This window comes from Emydura macquarii, unplaced genomic scaffold (assembly GCF_026122565.2).
Source record: "Emydura macquarii macquarii isolate MOO-44397 ecotype Brisbane River unplaced genomic scaffold, CSIRO-AGI_Emac_v2 contig_762, whole genome shotgun sequence".
In the NCBI taxonomy this organism is placed as follows: domain Eukaryota; kingdom Metazoa; phylum Chordata; order Testudines; family Chelidae; genus Emydura; species Emydura macquarii.
Window position 1 is genome coordinate 15,716 of NW_027130899.1, and position 14,482 is coordinate 30,197.

The 14,482-nt window shown below is 40.9% G+C and overlaps 1 protein-coding gene across 1 annotated transcript; it reads left to right on the top strand.

Annotated features, from left to right (window-relative positions):
• The first annotated feature begins 6,723 nt into the window (after window positions 1–6,723).
• On the top strand, window positions 6,724–7,659 carry LOC137149533 (olfactory receptor 10C1-like). The gene has a single exon (XM_067543024.1). The coding sequence runs from the start codon at window positions 6,724–6,726 to the stop codon at window positions 7,657–7,659; it is 936 nt and encodes a 311-aa protein (XP_067399125.1).
• Window positions 7,660–14,482: the final 6,823 nt, after the last annotated feature.

The window sequence follows — 14,482 nt, forward strand, 5'->3', positions numbered from 1 at the left end:
AACTTATCTTATTGTTTTATCTTAACTAGTATGTTTGGATTAAAGTGTGTGGGAAAGTCCAGCTGAGACAACAAGATGGGTGTATAGCATTTTCCTTTCAAGAAATGACAGAATTTCTATGAACTTGTTCCGTAATTTGCTGGATAACACAATCCACACATTTCTGGGGGAACACCTGGAACTAGAGAGCTTGCTGCTGTTGCTCTGCAGTTTAATTCCTGAATGATTGGCTGGAGCATTCATGTAACATATCTAGGAGTGATTTTGCATGCTGAAGGCTGTATGAACAGGGCAGGAGTGGATGTTCTCAGACAAAGCAGTGTAAAAGACACCCCAGGCTAGAGAATTTAGGGGACACAGCTGTTCAACAGTCATAGAATCAGAGAAGATTAGGGTTGGAAGGTACCTCAGGAGGTCATCTAGTCCAACATCCTGCTCAAAGCAGGACCAACCTCAACTAAATCATCCCAGCCAGGGCTTGGTCAAGCTGGGCCTTAAAATCCTCTAAGGATGGAGATTCCACCACCTCCCTAGGTAACCCATTCCAGTGTTTCACCACCCTCTGAGTGAAAAAGTTTTTCCTAATATCCAACCTAGACCTCCCCCAGTGCAACTTGAGACCATTGCTCCTAGTTCTGTCCAGATTGTACCCTGGGGAATGTCACAGAAGGCATTTCAGATATCTCAGAGGAATGCCAACCATCTTTCTCTCCCATTTGTCAATCAGTTCTAATTCAGCAACAGCCACTTCTAAACCAGAATATCCTTTATCATAAGATTGCAAATGGGACATCTGAAGTCTATGAGGAAACCTGTATTGCTGATCAACTCATTTTTATCATTCTCTGGTACTAGGATATGTAAAATCATTAATCACGGCATCTTTTCCCCGAGAAATTCATTGTTAGTCAAGGGTACATCCAGTGTGATGAGTTTACACTGTCTCCACTGGCGCTGTGGCACTGGGCCCACACTCAAAAGAGTCTCCACTGCCTGGACTGTGGCTCTGCCCCCGCTCTGCCAGCGTTTCTCCCTGAGGCCACATCCCTTCTTGGCCTCTTCCCCCATAAGCTTCACCTCCTACTTTCTCCTCTCTGCCCCCTCCCTCTTATGTGAGCAGTGGGTGGAGCTTCTGGAGAAAGAGACCAAGTGGGCCAGGGCCTCAGACCAGAGTGCATGTGGGGCGTTGGGGGGAAGTGATTGGGTGGGTATATACTTCAGGGTATAGTGTGAGTGAGGCGTAGGGCCACAATCTGGGCACCCGGGCTCACAAAAGACTAATCTGGATCAGCTCCTGCATGTAGGTTCTTGACGGTTTTTTTGCAAGAAATAATGGAGGAGGAGCTGCGTGGAGCAGCAGGTTGCCCATAACTTTTAGCTTAGAGGCTAAGGTATTCACTGGGGAGGTGGGAGACTGCTCTGTTCAGTTCCCCATCTGTCTGATGAGGAGAAGGGATTTGTAGAGGCGTTTCCCACCTCAGAGGTGAGTGACTCAACCACTGAGCTCTGGGAGCTTCTGCTGTGGGATTCCCACAGCCTCTCCCATTGAATGGAGTTCCATTTTACATAAATAATTAAAGAGTCATCAGGGCAGGACAATTGGATCCCGGGGCTGCCACCTTCCAGAGGAGTATCCTAACCACCACTCTAGAGAGTCATTCTCACACACACTTTGACCCAATGAACATGCAAGTATTTATCCAAAATGGAACAGCTTTAACAGGAGAGATTGAGAGGGACTTGTGTTGGAACATCCCATAGCGTGGTGGTTAGGACATTGATCTGAAAGATACAAAATACGTGTTCAAATCCTTTCCACTTGCTAGGTACGGGGGACTTGAATGGGGCTCATCCGCATGTCAGCTGGATATCCTAAACAATGCTCTCAAATTCATGAAGGAGGTCCTCCTCCCTGGCTGTTTTGTGTGGAGTTAGGCAGCCACTAAGCACTCCTACCGGATCAGGACCCACAGCCGAGATTAGCCAAGCTATGCCTATATTCCCCGGTATCTGGGTCATACTGGGCTGTATGCACAACATTGTCTTGGTACTGCACAACAATTTCATAAATAATTAGAATGATATAAAAGTCAGATGGCTCACATTAAGTGCATTAAAAACTGGCTAATTGTTAGATCTCAAAAAGTACCTGTAAACAGAGAATATGCATTGAGTGGTTGGATTTCTAGTGGCTCTCGTATGAATCAGTTCTTAGCCCTATGCTAGTCAATGTTTCTATCAATGAGCTGGAAGAAAACATAAAATCATTGTTAGGATTAGTAGTATATAATTTAGGTTTGTATAAGAATTCAGGCCTGTGTATCTGCCTGAGATGGTATTCTGGGCCTGCTTTGGGGCCTACTTGCCTGCCTGAAAGCTAAGGCCTTCAATATACACATGTAAACAAAGAATAAAGACATTGTGTGTTACTCTTGCCTACACCACAACAGATGGGTTTTCTTTATTGCGGTGAGAAGAGATAAGGGATGTAGTTAAAATGTTTCGAGGTGTAGTGGGGATTTGATATATGAATGTCCAAATGAAGGAAAGCTCTGACTCCTCTTCGAGACAGATGCCAGGGCAAGGTCACACAACTGCTTAAGAAGAGCAAGGGGGGTACATGGAGATGTAAGAAAGAAACACGGAAGGGTCATAAAGTGATCATGGCCAAAATGTAACCTTGCTCCCTACCCCTCTCATGGGGTATAAAAGATGGTACCAAAGCCCACAGACAAATGACCCTCCAAAATAGAACATGACCATAAATTGGAAAGGACAGTAGTGGGGGTGGGAGAGTTAGAGGTATAATTAAGCCTATTAAGAAGAAGAAGGGGGAGAAGGGAGCTCTGTCAGCGTACAGAGCTGTAGTTAGGGGGAATAAGGAGCTCTATGGGTATACAGAGCTATGGTTGGGGGGAAGGAAAATCTCTTGGCGTATAGAGATATGATTATGGAAAAGGAAGTCCGAGTGGTGTGAAGGGCTTAGGGATACAGTTATGGGAAAGGGAGCCCAACTGGAGTGAAGGGCTACAGCTTTATGATTGCTTGTTTAGCCCCAATGAACCCATCACATTGCCTGCTGATTGGACTCTGGACTGTTACTTTCCAGAGAAGGTGTCTGGGAGCTGAGATGGACAGAGCAGGGGAGCCCTAACAATCATCACCGTTAATATTTGCAGGAAACACAAATATTAGGGGAGTAGAAAACAGTGAAGAGGACAGATTATTGATTGAGAGAGATCTGGATCGCTTGGTTAATAGTGCTTAAGCAAACAATTTGCATTTTAATACAGCTAAATGTCAATGTATACCTCAAGGACTAAAGAATGCAGGCCATATTTACAGCATGGAGGACTCTATCCTGGGAAACAGTGACTCTGAAATAGATTTGGGGGTCATAGTATAAAATTAGCTGAACATGAGCTCCCAGAGCGACCCTTTGTCCAAGAGAGCTAATGTGATCATGTGATGCATAAATGGGGGACTCTTGCGTAAGAGTAGAGATGTTTCACCACTGTATTTGTGACCACAGCTGAAATGCTGTGTCTAGTTTTGCCCACAATTCCTGAAGTTTATTGATCAATTTGAGAGATTTCAGAAAAGAGCCATGAAAATGACTGAAGGATTAGAAAACATGCCTCCCAGTGCTCGACGAAAGGAGCTCAGTCTATTTAACGTTAGAAAGAGAAAATTAAAGGATGACTTGATTACAGTACATAAGTATCTACCTGGGGAACAAATATTTAATAACTCAAAAAAAGAAATTCAATGCTAAATTCTACTATTGAAATCAGTAGATGTTTGACACTGATTTCAATGGGAGGAAAATTATTCCATTAAAAGTTATGTTATGACTTCATATAATGGGTCCTCAGAGGGATATAAAAAACCAGGCCCTTGGGGCTTCTAAAGAAGCTCTTAAATAGTACAGTTCCATCCATGACTGAATTCTTTGGCCATCACAGAGAAGGATACAGAAGAGGTGAGACATTTTTTTATTGGACTAGAAATATGTTAATTTCCTCTGGATTATTTTAAAAGAGGTGAATCTAAATGGGGTTTGTTAAATTTCTAGTATTTCTTAAGCTGAAATATGCTCTGCTCTAAAATTTCAAGCCCTGATATTCATATCCCACTGAGTCTAAAGTCATGTGAATCCACTGCAGTTAATAGTAGAACAGGTGGAAAATAGTCAGAGCAGTTTTCCATCAGAAGCTCCTGATTTGATTAAATTCAAACATTTTTCATGGGAACATATTGTTTTCGTCTCAATGTTGATAGGACTTTATCAGAAAGTTTTGGCTATTCTATTCTAGTCAAAATGATAACATTGAAAGATACTATTCCGATATCCCATAATGAAATTTTCTAAATTCTTGAAATAAAACATTCCATCATGTGTTCATAAGCTTCAAACAAAATATTTTTGAAATATTTAATTTTGTTAAAAAAAAAAATCCGATATTTTGCCTTCTCATCCTGATTTGTGATTAAACGAAATTTTGAAATCTTAGCAAAAACAACAGCATAAGCTTTCGTGGGCTGCAACCCACTTCGTTTACGAAAGCTTATTCCTGAAGAAATTAAATTTGTTAGTCTTTAAAGTGCTACAGGACTCTCGTTTTTGCTGTATACAGACTAACATGGCTACCCCTCTGAAATCTTAGCATTTCCCCTGGGACATAAATCTATTTTTTGAGCAAATGTAGTTAATAGTATGAAAAAGGCAAATGAATTGCTCAATTCTGACCTCCCTTACATTGTGTTTACACTAATGGAAACACATTGACATAAAAGAAGTGAATATTTGCATCAGAAGAAGATCTGATAGGATACATATATAGACACCATACCTTTCCTCCAATTTTATACTGGAGTAATTGCTTTGATTTCAATGAATTGAATGAGGATAAACTGTGTTATCAGTAGTTATTCATGATTTACTTCCATGTTAGAGAGTGGAGAATAAGGTGCTAAATAACTGTAATTTGAGAAAAAGATTTTGGAGACTGTCAAAATATTTATTCTATAATAATTCATGCTTGGATTTTCATTGGGGCCTAAAGGAGTTCAGCACCCAACTCGATTTCAGTGGGGAGCAGGCCTCGTGGATAAATCATATAAAATCAAATCACATCACATCAAATCAAAACTCAATTATACTGATTCCTCTGTAATGTACAAATTCAAGAGGACAATAATCATTTACTAGCATGATCTAGATGTTTTACACAGGGACAGACACGTGTTCTGATCTTCCTTATCGTAGCATGACATTGGCACAACTCATTTGGCTCCAATGAAGCTACTCCTGATATACCCTACTGTAAGTAAGATCAGTTGAGAAAAGAGACAAGTAAGGGGGGAAATGATAGAGGTTTACAAAATCATGAATGATGTGGATTAAGTGAATAGGGAAGTGTTATTTACCTCTTCACATAACACAAGAACCATGGGTAACTAAAGATGATTAATAGGAAGCAGAAATTAAAAGAAACATGAGAAAATACTTCTTTGCACAATGCACTATTAACCTGTGGAAATAGTTGCCGCGGGATGTTGTGAAGGCCAAAAGTATAACTGGGTTCAAAAAAGAATTGCATAAGTTCATGGAGGATCGGTCCATCAGTCGCTATTAGTGAAAATGGTGAGGGATGCAACCCCATGTTTGGGACTGAACTATGGGGATGGATCCCTTCTTCAGTGCCCTGTTCTGTTCATTTTTTTTGAAGCATTTGGTACTGACCACTGTTAGAAGACAAAATAGTGGCCTAGATGGACCATTGGTCTGACTCAGTGAGGTCATTCTCCTGTTCTTATGTAAGAGTACAACTGGTAGAAATGAAGGGGATTACACAAGGTTTAGCACATGGGAAAAAGAAACAGGTTAATGGATAGATAAGGTGGGTCACACACAGAGGCGGAGGCTTGAAGAAAGAGGGGCTAAAGTGAATAAGATCAGGATTAATGGCACCGAAGTCAACGGATTGTTGTCGATTTCCTGGAAAAAAGAGAAGAAGTAGGCCATCTCTGTAGCACAGCTCCCTCCTGTGTTTCCCATGTAGTTAGTTGGAAATGCTATGCAGTGAAATTATGACAAGCAAGTCTATATGCTCAGTTGATATTTATCAGTCTAACTTCAATGATTGTGCTACACACCAGTCGAGAATGACGCATAAGGTGGTATATTAATTGTGTTTCTTTAACGTAGAGACTTCAAGAAACTTGACAGTGGATTTTGATGTCCGTTCCACCAGAATAAATCGATTGGACCTGATTCCAATTGCACCAGTGTTTTATACAATTATAAATTCATTGTTCTCAGTTTTCTTCTCTCTCATGCTAGTACAACGGAGGTGCATTTCCACTGAGGTGAGGAACACACCCCAATGTAAAGCTGGCGTAACTGAGAAGGGAATGAGAACCATTGACTTTAATGAACTTACTCTGGATTTACAGCTTTATAACACGAGAATCTGACCAAAATGGTGTCAATCCGGATTCATATCAGATGGACAAAGTGAGAGAGAGAGATGAAAAGATAGAGATGTATGTATGTATGTATGTATGTATAGATAGATAGATAGATAGATAGATAGCGGGTGTGTATGGGGATAGATAGATAAATAGATAGATAGATGCCAATTTGACTTGACTGAAAGTATCAAACTAACATATAATTTTTCTTTTTAATTCTGAAGATGAAATATTTTGAGGGAGAAAATGGGAAGAAATACCTCCGTGACTGAGTTTGTCATACTGGGCTTCTCTAATCACCCAGACATGAATTCCATTTTATTTGTAATATTTCTGTTCATTTACATCATCACAGTGCTGGGCAACATCCTCATCATAGTTGTCATCAATGTTGATCCGGCCCTTCACATCCCTATGTATTTCTTCCTCCGGAACTTGTCCTTCCTGGAGATCTGCTACACCTCAGTCACTCTGCCCAAAATGTTGGCCAACCTCCTCTCCGAAGACAAAACCATCTCCTTTGTGGGTTGTGCCGTACAAATGTATTTCTTTTTATTCTTTGGTGGAACAGAGTGTTTCCTCCTGGCTTCTATGGCATATGACCGCTACAGAGCCATATGCAATCCGCTGCATTACACGGCCATCATGAATAAGAGGGTTTGCATCCAGCTGACAGGTGGCTCATCTCTCTGTGGTATCCTGGTGGCCATGGGACACACAACTTTTGTCTTCACACTTCCTTTTTGTGGCTCCAACGAGATCAACCATTTCTTTTGTGAGATCCAGCCGGTGCTGAAGCTGGTTTGCGGGGACACCTACTGGATCGAGTTCCAGATCATTGTGGGCGCTGCCTTCGTCCTCATGCTGCCTTTCATGCTGATCCTGGTGTCCTACATCTGTATCATCTCCACCATCCTTAAAATTAGGTCCGCCGAAGGCAGGCACAGAGCCTTCTCCACCTGCTCCTCACACCTCATCGTGGTGACGTTGTGCTACGGGACGGCCCTTATCATGTATGTGAGCCCCAAGTCCGGCTTCTCCCCAGATGTGAACAAGTTACTTTCTCTGTTCTACTCAGTGGTGACTCCAGTCTTGAACCCCATTATCTACAGCCTCACAAACAAGGAGATGAAAGACGCCTTGAGGAAAACCGGGATGAAGGTTTTTCATCTACAAAAGTAGACAATATTCCTTCAACTGGATTATCCCATGGGGAATATCTCAACTCTTAAGAGACTCTACAATGCCGAAGAGAGGCATCTCAGCATTATAAAGAAATGTATCTTATCGAATGAAGTGCTGGTCAATTTCTTCTGAAGTTTGTATTTCAATGAAATATTTCGTTAAAATTTTAAATGTCAACAAAGTAAGTGAGGACTTTTTCGATCCCGTTCTGGGTTAAAAATCTGTGAATCTTTTAGAACGTGAAAATGAAAGAAAAGAACAACAAAATAAAAACAAATAGAGGGGAAAAAAACCAGAATATTAAATTACATTGCTCACCCTTCCCACTGTTTGACCCATTCTAATTCTTGGGCTCTACAGGCCGGAACTGTCTCCTGAAGGTAGACAGAAACTCCTGAGGGGTTTCTTGCAAGAAACAATGGAGGAAAAGTTGGGTGCGACAGGAGCTTCCCCATAACTTTTAGCTTAGAGGCTAGGGAACTTAGCTGGGAGATGGGAGAGGCTGCAGTTCAGTGCCCTATCTGTCTGATGAGGTGAAGGGATTTGTGGATGGGTTTCCCACCTCATTGGTGAGTGCCGCAACCACTGAGCTCTGGGATATTCAGCCTTTCCTGTTGAATGCAGTTCCATTTTACATAAATAATTAGAGTCGTCAGAGCAGGGCAACTGGATCCTGGGGCCGCCACTTACCAGAGGAGTACCCTTACCACGGCACTAGAGAATCATTCTCACACACTCTCTGGCCAAAGAATATGCAAGTATTTATCAAATACGGAATAGCATTAACAGGCGAAATTGAGGGGGACTTATGTTGGAATCTCCCATAGCGCAATGGTTAGGACATTGACCTGAGAGGTAGGAGATACCTGTTCAAATTCTTTGTACTCGTTAGGTAGAAGGGGACTAGAACAGTGGACATCCTCTACACCAGACGGGTATCCTAACTGTATGAATCCTCTACTAGAGGGGCCTCTGAACTGATCCAGTTGAGAAGATCCTGGGTGCTGCAACCCAGCGTTGGGAACTTCAACTCCCATGATACCTTGGGCAAGAGAGAGAGACCTGCATTGCTGGGAGAAGCCAGGAGAGCATGTGGTGGGCTCCACCTTGGTGTGGAGCTGAGATCCTGGTCAGGGAGGTGGAGATTGCTTTGTTGAGCTCTGTCCAAACCAAGAGCTGCTGCTCAGAGTCTGCTAGGGCTTTGACCTTTGAAGCTATTGCTGGGTTTCACTGGATCCGGAGCAGAGATGATTTCTGTGCCCAGAACGGACTGAGGTGGGCCTGCAGTGAAGGCCGTGTGAGTAATGACCACCTTTGTCATTTGGAAAAGTGCCTGCAAGGGAAGGGGGACGGCAAAGAAACTGTAAAGGGTTGCCTGAGTCTGAGTAGAGACCAAGGGGTCTTATCCTGTAAAGAGAATCCAGGGTGACTGACCTCTGGGTATAACATCTCCTATCTGCAAAGGGCTTGTGCAGGTTGGAAAGATCCCAAGTTAGCATCTCTCTGCCCCTTGTTGCTTTGGCTGGATGACTTTATTGGACCAACAGGGTGCTTTCTCCAGCATCAAGATCTTCTAGCATGCTCGTGCAAGCGAGCGTCTAAAACTCTGATGTTGAGAGGAGTGCACATTGAGGGGTGGGGTAACTGGTACCAGAGAAAACATAAGGCGGTTAAGTTTCATTTCCTGCTGCAAACTGTATTTATTAATTGCCTTATTGATGTGCCCCTTAAAATGGTTTTGATGTTTTAATTAATCTCAGTCTGTTATATCACGTTTTCTTAAGTTGTTAAGTAAAGATGTGTTCACTCTAATCTAAGCATATAATAGATACTTGTAAATTAGACCCACTGCATAGATAGGCTCAGGTTTATTCCTGGAGGCTCCCAAGGCAGGCCTTTGAATATGTACAAGGCCCAGTCAGGCGAAGGAACCGCCAAGACTAATTTAGTTTACAAGTAAAATGGCTTGAGCAGAAAGGTGGATAGAGGGTTCCCATCTATCCAACATTGCCATTGGGGTACTCAGGGTCTCCTTTGCCATCAACAACATCAGGTGCCCCGGCACACAGGTAGGTGTTGCCTGCTCCCCAGTTATCCAGGAGGGAAAGGCAGGGTTACATAACCAATGAACTAAAGGAAATGAGGGAGGAGGCCTGGCTGTTTTATGTGGAGTTAGCCAGGCACTGAGCATGCCTATCAGATCAGGCCCAGCAGGCGAGACTGACGAAGCTATGCTTATATTCCCAGGTTTGTGGGTCATACTGGGCCTTATGCACGACATTGTCTTGGTACTGCACAACATTTTTATTAAACAATCAGAATGATATAAAATGAAGATGGCTCCCCTTAAATGCATTAAACACTGGCTAATTATTAGATCTCAAAATGTAACTGTAACAGGGAATCGTCACTGGGTGTGAGGGTGTCTAGCGTTGTTCCTTAGGGATCAGTATTTAGCCCTATGCTAGTCAAAATTTTCATCAAAGACCTGGAAGAAAATACAAAATCATCATTGATAATATTTGCAGGTGACACAAAAATTAGGGAAGTAGAAAATAATAAAGAGGATAGGTTACTGATTCTGAGACATCTGGATCACTTGGTTAACTGTGCACAAGCAAACAATTTGCTTTTTAATATGACTAAATGTAAATATATCCATTAAGGAACAAAGAATGCAGGCCATACTTACAGGATGGGGGACTCTATCCTGGTAAATAGTGACTCTGAAAAAGATTTGGGGGTCATAGGAGAAAATCAGCTGAACATGAGCTTCTAGTGCGATGCTTTGGCCAAAAAAGCTACTGCAATCCTGTGATGCATAAAGAGGGGAATCTCGAGTTGGAGTAAAAAAGTTATTTCACCACTGTATTTGCTACTGGTGTGATGACTGCTGAAATGCTGTACCTAGTTCTTCTGCCCACTAATCTAGAAGGCTATTGATAAATTTGAGAGATTTCAGAGAAAAGCCATGAAAATGATTAAAGGATTAGAAAACATGCCTTATAGTGATAGACTAAAGGATCTCAATCTATTTAACTTTAGAAAAAGAAAATTAAGGTGCAGCTTAATTATAGTATATAAATATCTACATGGGGAACAAGTATATAATGATGGGCTTTTCAGACTAGAAGAAAAAGGTCTCTCATGATCCAATCGATGACTGAACGTTGAAATAAGACAAATTCAGATTGGAAATAAGGCATATATTTTTAACGGGGGAAGTAATTACCCATTGGAGCAACTAACCAAGGGTCATTGTGGATTCTCCCTCCCTGACAATTTTTAAATCAAGATTGGATGTTTTTCATAAATATCTGTTCTAGGAGTTATTTTGGTGTGAGTTCTGTGGACTGTGTCATACAGAAGGTCAGACTAGGTGATCACAACAGTCCCTTCTGATCTTGGAATCTGTAAATCTGGATACTTAGAGAGAGGCCACAGGGCTTATGTCCAAAGCTTTACAAATAGGTATCTAGGGAACATTGCCATCAAGACACTGAGGTGCCGCCAGGGTTTTATGAATACTAGTGGTAGCTAAATCTTGGGAGTTAGGGACCTAAAGTGTCAATTAGGTACCAAACTCCCTTTGTGAATCTAACCCTAACTCTTCATCACAAGGAGGATATGAGTCTAGGGGTAATATTTTCATTTTCCCATTTACTTGCATTAAAGGCCAGATTTTCAAAGGTGATTCAGATCTCTAACTCTCAGTCAAGTCAATGGAAGTTAGGAACATACATACCATGATAAAGAGGGGCCTGACTGCCTAAGTCACTTTCAAAAATGGTACTGAAGCTTGTAAATCACTTAGATTTTCTAGAAAATTATTTAGATTAGATTATTTCAAACATTTTACTCCTGATTAATTAGGAGCAGGTTCTGCCAATCTTATTCACGTTGAAAATAATGGGGCTTTTGCCGATGAAGACACTATTAATTGTTTTTAAGACTCTTCTCTTTGCCCTGGGGAAGGTGTAATTTGTTGAAAGCAGCATGGACTCAGTCCTGTAATTGTGGTGTGTTGTGATGATTCTGTCATTTCCCTTGGGTGGGAATTGTATGCTCTCAGCGGCATTTTGCTGGAGGCAGCCTGCCTTTGGACCAAACTTTGAGGTCCTTGCTTAGATATGAGACGGGCAATTTGGAAAGGTGTCCAAGGGATTTAGGAGCTTCACACACAAACAAAGATGCAAAATATTCCATGCCAAATTTTACTCTTATTGAAATCAAGAAACATTTGGCCCTGGTTTGAGTGCAAGGAAGAATATTGACTGAATAGCTCTGAGATGGCTTCATATAATGGGGCATTCGAGGTCAATCAAAGAACAGTTCCCCAGGGCTTTCAAAGAAGCTGTTAAATTTTCCAGTTCCATCTGAGACTGAATTATTTGTCGATCACAGAAAGGAGATGAATCTGGGCTACGGAGGAGGTGAGAAATTTCTTCTGTTGACTAGGTTTCCTTTGAGCTCATCTAAATGAGTTGAATCTAGATGAGTCTTGTTCAATTCCTGTTATTTCTTGAAATGAAATGTGCTCTGCTTTAACGTTCCAAGCCCTGATACTCATATCCACCAGAGTTCAAAATTATAAGGGACTGTATTGCAGGAAATAGTGGAGCTGGTGGAAAATATTCCAACAGAAAAGTTTTCCTTCAGAATGCTGATTAGATTAACTCAAAATATTTTACATTACAACGTATTGATTTTCTCTAAATTTTGATAGGACGGTATCAGAGAGGTTTGACTATTCTATTCTATTCTATTCTATTCTATTCTATTCTATTCTAGTTGAGTTTAGTCTAGTCTAGTCTGGTCAAAATAATTACATTGGAAGATATTCAAACGTACCAAAATGAAATGTTGTTACATTATTGAAATTAAACATTCCATCCTGTGTTTCTAAAATTCAAACAAAATATTTTTGGAATACATAATGTTATAAAATACAATCCGAGATTTTGCCTTTGCATCTTGGTTTGTGATTAAATGAAATTTTGAAATATTAGCATTTACCCTGGGACATAAATTCTGGTGTTCGAGCAAATGTAGTTCATAATATGAAAAAGGCGAATGAATTGCTCGACTCTGATCTCACTTCATTCAGTTTACACTGATGGAACCACATGGACTTCAGTGAAATGATTATATACATCAAAGAAGAAGATCTGATGAGATAGTTGGTTAGCTTTTTTACTGGGCCAATTGCATTGATTTCAATGAGTTATACAAGGATAAACTGGAGCTGCAGGGGTTATTCAAGATTCCATTTAAGAAGGAAGAGAACCATGCCCTAAATAACTGTAATTTGACACAGAGATTTGGGAGAATGTCAAAAGATTTATTCTGTAATAATCCATGCTAGGACTTTCGGTAAAGACAAAGGGTGTTAGGCACCCAACCATATTTCAATGAGGAGCAGGTCTCATATATAAATAAAATGAAATGAAATAAAAACTGCACTCAGTAAAAACTGATTCCCTTTAAAGGTACACATTCAAGAGGACAATAATTTTAACAGTTATGATCTAGAGGGTTTACGCAGGGAGAGATGTGCCCTCATCGATACTGTAGTGTTGACATTCCTGCAATTCATTTGGCTCCAATGAAACTACTCCTGATTTATCCTAGTGTAAGTATGTTCTGCTTAGAAAAGAGACGACTAACAGGGGAATATAAAATCATGAGTGGTTTGGATTAAATTAATAGGGAAGTGTTATTTATCCTTTCACATAACACACAAACCAGGACTAACCCAATGCAATTAATAGGCAGCAGGAAAAATAAGGAAGTACTTCACGGATGCACAGTCATCCTGTGGAACTCATTGCCAGGGATGTTGTGAAGGCCAAAATATAACTGGGTTAAAAAAAATTAGATATGTTAATGGAGGTTAGGTCTATCAATGGGTATAATTGAAGATTGTTAAGAACACAGCCCCATGCTCTGGGCGTCCCTAAGCCTATAACTAATAGGCGCTAGGACTGGATGAGAGGGAATGGATCACTCGTTAATTTCTCTGTAGTGTTCATTCTCTCTGACGCATCTGGCATCGGCAGAAGCCAATGAGCCACTCTTGTGTTCTTAAGTAAGAGTAGAATTGGTGGAAATGAAGAGGATTAGTAAAGTGTTGGCATATGGGAAAAAGGGGAAGGTTAATGTGTAGATAAAATGGGGGTACAGAGGTGGAGGGATGAAAAGAGAAGGGACAAAGTAAATTAGATCAGGATTAAGAGCACTGAAGTTAATAGACTGTTATTGACCTTGTGGAGAAGAGTCATCTCTATAGCACAGTGAATAACACAGGCCCCACATATGTTTCTCATATAGAGAATTGGAAATACCATGATGTAAAATTATGATAAACCAGTCCATATGCTCAGCTGAAGTATATTGGTCTAACTTCCTGGATTGTACCCCACTCCTGTTGAGAATCATATACACGGTGATATATTATTTTAACGTACATGCTCCAAGAGACCTGAGTGCAGATTTTGATATTAGTTCCACAAGTGTAAATCCATTGAACTTGATTCTGGTTACACCTGTGTTTTATATCATTATAATGTCATTGATCCAAGTGTGTTTTCCACTAGTGCTAGTATAGAACAGGTGTATTTTCACTGAGTTCATTTACATACAACAATAGAAAGCCGGGGATACTGAGAGAAGAATAAGAACTGCTGACTTCAGTGAAGTTACTCTGGATTTACTGTGTTGTGACAGGAGAATTGGTCCAGGTGTCAGTTCTGATTCTTATCAGACAGACAAAGGGAGGGTTGCATGGAGAGATAGTTGAAAGGACATAGATAGATAGATA

Coding starts and splice junctions, on each gene's coding strand:
- LOC137149533 (XM_067543024.1), top strand. CDS start 6,724: ATGGGAAGAAATACCTCCGTGACTGAGTTTGTCATACTGGGCTTCTCT.